The following is a 9,730-nucleotide window of genomic DNA, read 5'->3' on the forward strand; positions in this document are numbered from 1 at the left end:
CAATATTTTCACATGTCAATGCATGCATTCTAACAATGCCCACCCATTCCTAGGATTAGTTGCATTTTGTGCATGCATTTGAATTTAATTAGGATTTTGTGGTTCACTCCATGTATAATCATGCAATTGAATCTTTTCTCTTCATACTTTTTATTAATTAAATTTGTGAATGAAAGGTAGGTTCCACTTAGCTCGATAAAATCTCTTGTTATCGAATAAGAGATTTAAAGTTCAAACCCTGTCTACATTAAGGGAAAATGACAAGAATATACAAGATGCCTTGGTAGCTGTTGATTCTAGAAATTAAACCATTAACCTTCCACCGCTGCCAGAAATAAAAGATACTAGACAAGGAATTAGTGAAATTCTTTCATAACATAACAAGGCGGGGTTGTGTGCCCTGGCTAACGGGGCCTTACTTATTCAGGGGGGCAGGCAAATCCTTAGGAGCAGTAGCGGAATCGGTTCAAGCGAAAGCAAACTAATCAATAAAAAGTATTTAGTACCCACCAATTAATATAAGGTCAGAATACGATAAATTCAAACCATTCTAATTAGAGAACTTACGGGAAGCAAAGTTGGATTGCACATCCCCATCAGCTGCCTAATATGGTGGAACATTTCACTAATCATGATAGAGTCAACATATGGGAGCTTCAGTCATTTTAATTTCAAAGATACAGTCAACATAAACTTTATTTGTGGGCTTGCCAATGCAACGTTTCACATTGACATTGAAGAGGTCCAACTTGAAGTAATGGTTACCAAATATATAATACTTCTCTAACTCCTTTTAATTTTTTAATATACAATCAACATTAGGTTTATTTGTGGGTGGGCTAAAGAAACATTATTTTTGATAGAATCGGATTGGACAACATTAAAATTGCACAATGGCATTGAAGAGGTCCCATTTGATTGGTTTTCGAAATATGTAGTACACGACAAGTAGTGGTTAAAGAATGGTTCATCCATTAAATTAAAAAATATTTATAACAGTTGCAGAACTACCAAGTTATATGCTTCGTTTGTGCAAAAACATGGACCGCTTCAGTGACTACTCTCAATAAATAGGCATTCCCATATGCAATGTTTCCCATCCCTCACCAAAGCAAGAATACGCAAAATACTACACAACAAGAGAGAACCTCAAATATGATGAAAGTTGTAATTGTGGCCATTCTGGCTTTGGCAACCACCCTTGTTTCAGCTTATGACCCTAGTCCTTTGCAAGACTTTTGTGTCGCAATTAACAACACTGATTCTGCTGGTATGTAGATGCATGCACTCTCCTTATTATTAGCAGTACTTAGTAGTATTATCATCATCTACGTTCTTTCGAGATCATTATAATGAAGTTTTACACATTAATGAGATTATGCCTTACGGTTATATGATCTGCATTAGATTTTATTTTTTCCTACTTGACATGCTATTGTCCATTGTTACAAAACTGTCTTATTTGTGATAATAACAAACTTTTCTTTGTGCAGTGTTTGTGAATGGACAATTTTGCAAGGACCCAGCAACTGTCGTAGCCAACGATTTTTTCTTCTCCGGACTCAATATTCCTGGAAACACAGCTGCAAATAAACTTGGATCAAGTGTCAATCTTGTGAACGTCGACAAATTTCCAGGTCTCAACACTCTTGGCATATCTTTGGCTCGCATTGACTTTGCACCATATGGCCTAAATCCTCCTCACACTCACCCTCGCGGCACTGAGCTTTTGGTAGTCATAGAGGGTACTCTCTTAGTTGGATTTGTCACATCCAATCCAAACAAACTCTTCACCAAAGTTCTAAACAAGGGAGACGTCTTTGTATTTCCAATTGGTCTGATTCACTTCCAATTCAACATAGGGGAGACTAATGCTCTGGCCTTTTCCGGTCTCAGCAGTCAAAATCCTGGGCTAATCACCATAGCAAATGCAGTCTTTGGATCAAGTCCTCCCATCAATCCTGACGTTCTCATCAAGGCCTTCCAATTGGACAAGAGTGTAGTTGATTATCTTCAAAAACAATTCTAGTCATTCTACAATTGAAAATACATATGTAATCATTCTACAATCGAAAATACATATGTAACAGGGAAGGCGAACCACTAGATAGTTTGAATAAAGTTTGCCTAGTTTCCCTTACTGTAATGTCATAAAAATAATTTTTTTTCAAATAAAATGGTTTCTTCTTTATTTCTTTATTTATTTACTTATTTTGCGTGTCATTGTGTCGTGGCAAATGTAGTGCAATTAATGCATAAATAAATCTTGATTACTCTAAAGTTTGAAATTACAAGCACCTAAATATTAAATATAAACAAATCTAAATTGTATTTAAAATCGATAGAAATTTTAGTTTCATTTATACAAATGGGAGGACAAATTTTGGGTTCAATAGCGCATATTTTATGTCAAACATTCCTGGAGGTAATATTTGTGAAGCAAAATTTTTGAGTGTTATTTAAAATGTATTCATACCGAGGTAACATGGAAAAAAATTATACAAGGGATAAAAACATAGTACTTGAAAATGGGTAAAATATTGGAAAACGGGTAAGGCAAAACTAGTGAAAAAGAAAAGGAAGAAATGAAGAAAGTGTCTTATGCATAAGATGTAGTTTAATGTATGTCATGGTGTAAATGAAGCCTGAATTACTCAAATTAATGGAATTAGCAATTGTTTTCTCTTCAATCCTAAAAAAATGAAATTGAGCAACTGTGCCATCAAACACCACTCCCCCTCCCCCCCCCCCCGCCCTTCCTTTTTACCCCTAAACTTATTATCAAAAGGTCCTATTTGAGGTAAATAAATTTATTTTATTCTTTATTTGATGTGTAAATTTGTAATATTTATTAAATTTTAAGTTAATCCATTTTATGTTAATCCATCTTTACTTGCGAAGGTTAAGATTATTGTTATTCTAATGTAAAGTGAAGGTAAAATAATGCTCTGATAAATTAGGTTCTATTGTTCTACACTTTAAAAATTATATCATTATTTGATCTATTGCAGTTTTATATTGTCGATGACACTGTTTGGGAGTCTTTGAAACAATGGAGTGAAATAGAAAGGATAGTAGATCTTAAGAGAATGGCATGGAACATAGTGAATTTTCTCTAGTGTGTTTGGGACTTTATAAAAGGGGTGATAAAATTGGTATGTTTCTTTCTACTAAATTCTCAAACTGGGGAACTCTTAAAAAAATCTCTTTCATTCCATTCCATCAATTAGGGCCAAGGAAGTCAATACCGTACTGGAGGCTGTACCGGTTTGGTCACCGGTACGATATATTTCGGATACCGGTCAATACCGGTGTACCGTTTCGGGTTTACCGCTATTTTATACACACACACACCAAAATCTTTAGAAACATGTTTATAAACATATAATATTTCACTTATATTATAGTAAATATAAAAGTTTATCATAAAACATTACCTCAATTCAGAACAAATTATTCGTAGTTTTAGACTTTAGTATCAATTAAAAGAAAAAAAAAAACACAATATAAAAAATAGAAAGCGTAGTTGTTCATTGCATACTAAGAAAACAAATAATACTAATAAGTTAATGTAAATAAGTTACCATTATGCCTTTACAAAAATTCAAAAATTACAAAACTTTAAATAAATAAATAAAAAATCTTTTTCTGTACCGGCCAGTATTGCCCGAAATTGGCCGGTATGGCCGGTATTTTTTCGGCACAATATAAAAGTGTACCGACGTGCACCGGCCGGTACGGTATGTACCGGCCGATACGGCCGGTGCCGGTACGGTATCGACCACCTTAATTAGGGCACGCTTCAAAGAAAAAACTGCTTGAGTTTTAGCAAAAGCCGCTCTCAGGGCCATATGGATTGGTTAAAAGTTCTGAAAAATAACATTGTTCTACGGGGATGATACCTGTTGGTACGCCCCCCAAAAAAAAGGAGTATAAGAGTTAAGAAAAAGGCAGAGGCTGGAATAATTTAAGAAAGGCAACACTGGACATTGTAATAGAAGCAAATTCCCCAATCCAAAAGATGCTTAAATCCATCAGTCTAGTCACCAATAATATTATGATAGAAGCAAATTCCCCAATGCAAAAGATGCTAAAAGTTTCTTTTACCATTTTTTGTTTTTCTTTAAAATGATGCAAGTCAACAGGGCCTTCTCACTTAAGATTGGCCACTTCACACAATAATTTGTAAAGTCATTCAGGCCCTTTTTTTTTCTTGAGTGAAGGTCACTCAGACCATAACATAAAATTTTCTGCTGAAAATTTGATATGAAAGGAATAGAACATTTCCTATTGTCTTGAATTTAAATTTCGAGCTGCTTGCTCTAACTCTACTGTTCAATAAGATAAATATAATCCAAAAAACTCTCAAGCTTCCCCACCCAAGATAATAAATCAAGTTTACAAAAGTTGATTCATATGGGTTTATTAGCAGTTTAATCCATTCTTCAGGAAGCATGCCAAAAAAGTTTGTCAAATCTAAAGGTTCTAAACATCACACACACACACATCATGGCAAAAATGCAAACAAGTAACAAACATGAAACCATCAACTCATTAGCAAAAGGTTTAAAGTCAAACAAATAAGAGTATTAATTTTTGTAAAGTACAAATGGCCGGCTGTGATTAAAGCAATATCACTTTCAATTGGGTATACCACCGGTACCACTTTTATTATCCACCAATCACACTGGGTCATATCAACAGTTGTGAAAAAAGCTGTAGAAAGATGTCCCTAGACTTTCTGAACAAAAACAATTCTCATAATATAATGTCTCAAATTTAGGTTTTATCAATCGCATACTAGAACTCTCGTTCCTTTTTTTTATTTTTATTTTTTAACTGCTAATTGACACGCACCAAATGGGTCTAGAACCCAAGACCTCCCTCTCCCCCTTGCTCTTATAAGAGCAGGAGATACCATTTGAGTTAAAGCACATTGGTAATTAACTCTTGTACTTCATACTGGATTAAATTTGGAATTGGCCAAAATATCACAAATTTTTAGCTTAGGTGCAGGAATCTAGCATGCTAGAGGGTGCTACCTAGAGAATGCTATTTTCTGTTTCTTGCTACGGAGCTTATATAACTTGTAATGTGCAACTGCCTATGTAATTATACAAATGTAGTAAGCTCTTACAGAAAAAGAATAGGATTGCAAATGCAAAAATAAGTTCAAACTTGGATCTTACCAGATTACTTGGGCATATTGGCAAACAATATAAGGGAATATACAGAGGAGGAGAAAGGGGATGTTCAGTTCCTTCTCGTACCATGGACAGAACAATTATTGAATAGAAACAATCATATCATAGAGAAGCTAGAAACAGCTGGTACACTTCCTACATCCTTCAAATATTTGGAGTTCTTAGGAGAAAATGTTACCTTCCCCCACTACCACTTTATGCTTCTAGTGTTTGACAAATTAGAAAATTTTGGGCAACTAAAATAGACTTGGACTAGGATGCACAGACACAAGCAATTTTTAAAAAATTATAATATGATGCAGCCTATGGGAAACTATTACGGCATCCCAAATAACGTGTCCATGCTTCCTAGGACTAAGATAGTTTGAACTTTTTATTTTTATTTTTATTGGTGAGTTGCACATGCATACGGTTGATCTAGATCACTTCACCCTCTACCCTATTATGTTAGGAACAGGCCATTGGCATTTGCATGTTTAAAATTCTTAAAACATGAAAGCTTTTTAGATACTTGAACAAATTACTTTTGTTCCAATATGTCCATTTTGCATTACTCTTCATGTCTACCATATACTCTTCAAAAATACTTAAAATTTTGAATCGCTTACCTGCGACGACAACAAGAGTCTTCTTATGGGATTTGAATCGCTTCAAAGCCGGGTCCCCTGGCCTCTGCCAAGAGCTGCAAAGTTTAAGCAACTTAGTACCAACACAACACACAAAAAATAGGAAAACCCATTACTGGGTTCCATATAAAATGACCCAATTCATTCATAAAGACAAGCATACTTAAATTTAAAATTCAGAAATACATCAAATTTAGTATTCTTTAGGTGTTTGATTCAGTGTTTCAGCTACTAACTTGACCAAATCTAGATGAATTTGATATGCATATAGAGATACAGTGATAGAGAAACAGAGAAAAGAGAGAGAGACTTACGGCTTTCTCGCGAGCCCCGAGTTCGATGTGGTAAGCGCGTCCACTGTGTTCTAGAGAGAGAGAGAGAGAGAGAGAGAGAAATTAGAGGATCGAAACGACGACGAAAGGGAATCGAGAAGAGAGGAAGTGCGTAGTACCTGGGAGTGAGATCTGAAATGCGAAGCGATGGAGGTTTTGTTAAGCAAGAACGCCATTTTTGCGCTGAAGCTTCAAAGCTCAGAGAGAGAGAGACAGAGAGATTGAAAATGAAAATGCTGAAGAATTTTTTGTTTTACTTTGGTGCCCCTGTACCAACTACTAGGTGGCATTCTCCTAATTAGACATGTGTCCGGGTTATGGTATCTCACGTCACTTTCTTTAATCCATTTAGCCGAAAAATGTGTAAATTTGCCTAAAATAAACGAGAGATGGCTACGTTTAATATTTTTACAACAACTGAAATCACAATGATTAGTTGTTATTAGTTTAAATTTGAACACGAAAATTACTTTTTCCCTCAACAATAACAACCAAGAATAACCTGCTTGGGATTATTTGTGAAAATATTGTGGACATATCATTTACAAAATGAATAAGTGTTACCTCCAAAGCATTTTCGCTACAAATCATAAATGATAGTTGTTATTGGTTTTAATTTAAACATATTACTAAAATTATTATTTCTTCCACCAAAAATAATTTATAACAACCTGCCACTTAGGATTTGTTGTAAAAGTATTGATAATATAGTATTTCTCTACATTAATAAGTGTATATTTGTGTAAATTTACAAGTTTACTATAGTAACTATGTATATTTATTTGTAGATGTGTACATGCTATATCCTAGTGCTCTAGAAACATCGCTATATACTAGCACTTTGTAAAATGCCGCAATACCAAGGTCTAGGAGGGCTTGGGCTCACTTGGATTATTTGGTGGTGGCAAGTTGGTTGTCGAGTAAGGATTAGTGCAGATTTGTTTCGAGTTAGGTCGGAGATGGTTTTCTTTTGATGGGTTTTGCAGGCTTCGTTGAGATCCATTGATGGTTGGATTTTGTGACGGTGGCTAATTGATTTTCTAGTTGGGGTTGATAGGTGGTAGGATGGCTAATTTTGTGTTGTCACTTCATAGCGGTGGGGATGGGTTCGACAATGTGGGTTTCTCTTTGCTTGTTGGGTTGCATGTTTATGGGTATGAATTTTTTGAGTTGCTATGATTTTCTGGGTTTATGGGTATGAAATTTTAATTGTTGTGACAAGAAATTTTTTTATTTATAAAGCTTTAAATTTTTCATTAACAGAAAACCTTATCATTTGGATTTAGTTGCACCATGAACAATTCTCTTTGCTTTTTATAAATTTTTTTTTTTTTTAACTTCTCTTTATGCACATTTTCATAATCAAACTTCTAGCCTACAAAATTTTTACAGGAAGCTCATGAGACTTGCTTTCAAAACTAACCACGTTAATGACTAATATACTTCTACTGCTCGATATAATTATTAGTTATAAATATGTGATGGAAGCTTATAATCTGTTTTTGTCCAAGCCGACCGCCTTTGGAAGAGATTTTGGAATCACGAGAGAAGAACAAATGTTGGTACTGTTATTTTGTAGAGATTACCATAATTGAGGTATATGGGGTGCTGAAATACGTTAGGGATTCTGTTTTGATCACAAGATGTTTATTTGGCTGGAGCTTATAAGTTCAACTTTTTTTTTTTTATTCTCACTTTTTCAAAATACAAATATACTTCTAGTACACTTTCAACAAAAAACTAAATAAGTTATTCCCAAATAGATAAGTATGTAATGATATGAATGCTTAAGATGTGAACTTGTGCTCCATAATTGCAAGAGGTCAGAGCTTCCCTGGCTTGTTCTTCATTTGATTCCATATGTGATGTTCAAAAATGAGCTTGATCTGTGCTCATAGCCAGAACTTGTAACAAGAGAAAGAGGTGTGACGTAAGTGCACATGATATGACTGTTGCATTTACATTTAAATGACGAGGAAAGCTCTGTATCAAAAGCTAAAGTTTATGAGGACTGAGCCAAAATTAGTTCTAGTTATTTTTTGGCGTCAAACAATTCAGTTCTCCTGTTTTTTCAGATCATTGGGCTGGTTCTCTCATCTCATCAGTAAAGGACGTAAGGGCACATGATATGACTGTTGCATTTACAATTACATGACGAGGAAAGCTCTGTCTACTATACATTATTGTCTGCATAGATATAAAAAAAACGATATATTTCCACTTGAGGCCTCTTGCATGTGCACAAGTGCAAAATGATAAAGAAAACAACTATTCATCAAAAAATGATAAAGAAGAAAACTTATCAATTGATAATTGGACAACTACTATTCCTTCAAGATTGCAAAATAATGCCCCGGTAAAGCTTATGTTTATATATATTCATGGTCCTACTCCAAATTTGTGTAGTGGTTGTGGGTTGTGATTTGTGACCCACTGTATCCAGGAACACGTGCCCAAAAGCTCAACTGCTCAAGGTTGCATTTGGATTTTATTTGAAACCGAGTGAAATAGCTAGAGAGGGAGAGAACAGTAGTAAATTTCTAATTTAAGTTTTAATTGCTTAAATGGAATACCAAAAAAAAAAAAAATCCATAATTTTTAAGTATTAAATTTATAGATGATTTGAAACCTTACTGTAAAGAAATGCTAACTAAATCGAAGGTGTTATTTCCAGTTCCTAAGGTAGATGATTTTGTTGGACTAAAAACCACTTCTCTTTTTCTTTTTTCTTTTATTTATTACAAATTACAAGCTTCATTAGCTAGTGTAAAACTTAAATCAAGAAACAATGTGCGTCAAATCTTATGATCCAATACCATTTTAGGAAAGGTGAAAAGAAAAACCAATACACATGTATGCAACAATCACAACTATACTCGTAAAGATTATTGACAACAACAATAATAGTAAGATATAAAATGTTACACTAACTCAAATAATTCTTATAGGTTGAGATAGTAGGATCACAATCCATTGCATACGTGTGTTACTTACTAAAAAAATACTATATAAAAGGAATAGACTAACAAAGGAAGGCTTTAGCTAGTTGAAATCCCTCCTAATTAAGTTGTTTGAAGAGTGAGTGAGTGGCCACGGGGGGTGGTTTATTGATAGGAAGCACTCATGGCCCACGAGTTTGAGATTGTAGGTTCTAGTAGTAGGAAGCTCCACTATTGTATGGGTGGTCCCATGACTTTTATGAGTAGATTTTAAATGAGAAGCAATGACCATACCTGTGAACTCTTTTTTTATTAAGAAGAAAAAAAAAAAAGTGTGTGAGAGAGTACTTCATGCAACTACTCACAATATGTGAGAGAATGTATTTAAAGAAGTAGCTAGATATAGTGGCCCTATAAGATAATTTTTTCCAGGGAGCACCAAAATTATGTGTGGGTATATATTTTGGGTGATGGAGAAGCATAAATAGAAAAAAAAAAAATAGTAGAAAAATAGATAATAGAAAAGAATGATCTAACCCAGCAACCCTTACAACCCCCCCCCCCCCAAATTAAAGGAAAAATACTAAAGGTATTATAAGTTTTATTACATGAAACTTATAAACTGATAT

The 9,730-nt window shown here is 34.3% G+C and overlaps 1 protein-coding gene and 1 long non-coding RNA gene across 2 annotated transcripts; one reads left to right on the forward strand and one right to left on the reverse strand.

Moving 5' to 3' along the window:
* The first annotated feature begins 1,070 nt into the window (after positions 1-1,070).
* Positions 1,071-2,191, forward strand: LOC142611190 (germin-like protein subfamily 1 member 20). The gene is made up of 2 exons (XM_075783235.1): positions 1,071-1,270; positions 1,494-2,191. The coding sequence occupies exons 1-2, from the start codon at positions 1,090-1,092 to the stop codon at positions 2,027-2,029; spliced, it is 717 nt and encodes a 238-aa protein (XP_075639350.1). The 5' UTR covers positions 1,071-1,089; the 3' UTR covers positions 2,030-2,191.
* LOC142611191 (uncharacterized) lies at positions 1,348-6,405 on the reverse strand. Its single transcript, XR_012839973.1, has 4 exons — positions 6,282-6,405; positions 6,145-6,194; positions 5,813-5,886; positions 1,348-2,011 (listed from the first exon to the last, which is right to left on the reverse strand). It is a non-coding gene; the product is annotated as an uncharacterized LOC142611191 (long non-coding RNA).
* Between the last annotated feature and the right edge of the window lie 3,325 nt (positions 6,406-9,730).

Source organism: Castanea sativa, chromosome 9, assembly GCF_040712315.1.
Source record: "Castanea sativa cultivar Marrone di Chiusa Pesio chromosome 9, ASM4071231v1".
Classification (NCBI taxonomy): Eukaryota; Viridiplantae; Streptophyta; class Magnoliopsida; order Fagales; family Fagaceae; genus Castanea; species Castanea sativa.

Excerpts from the sequence above, each read along its gene's own strand:
- LOC142611190 (XM_075783235.1), top strand. The coding sequence starts at position 1,090 with ATGTTTCCCATCCCTCACCAAAGCAAGAATACGCAAAATACTACACAA. Across the intron at positions 1,271-1,493 it reads TAACAACACTGATTCTGCTG|TGTTTGTGAATGGACAATTT; the intron begins GTATGTAGATGC and ends TTCTTTGTGCAG.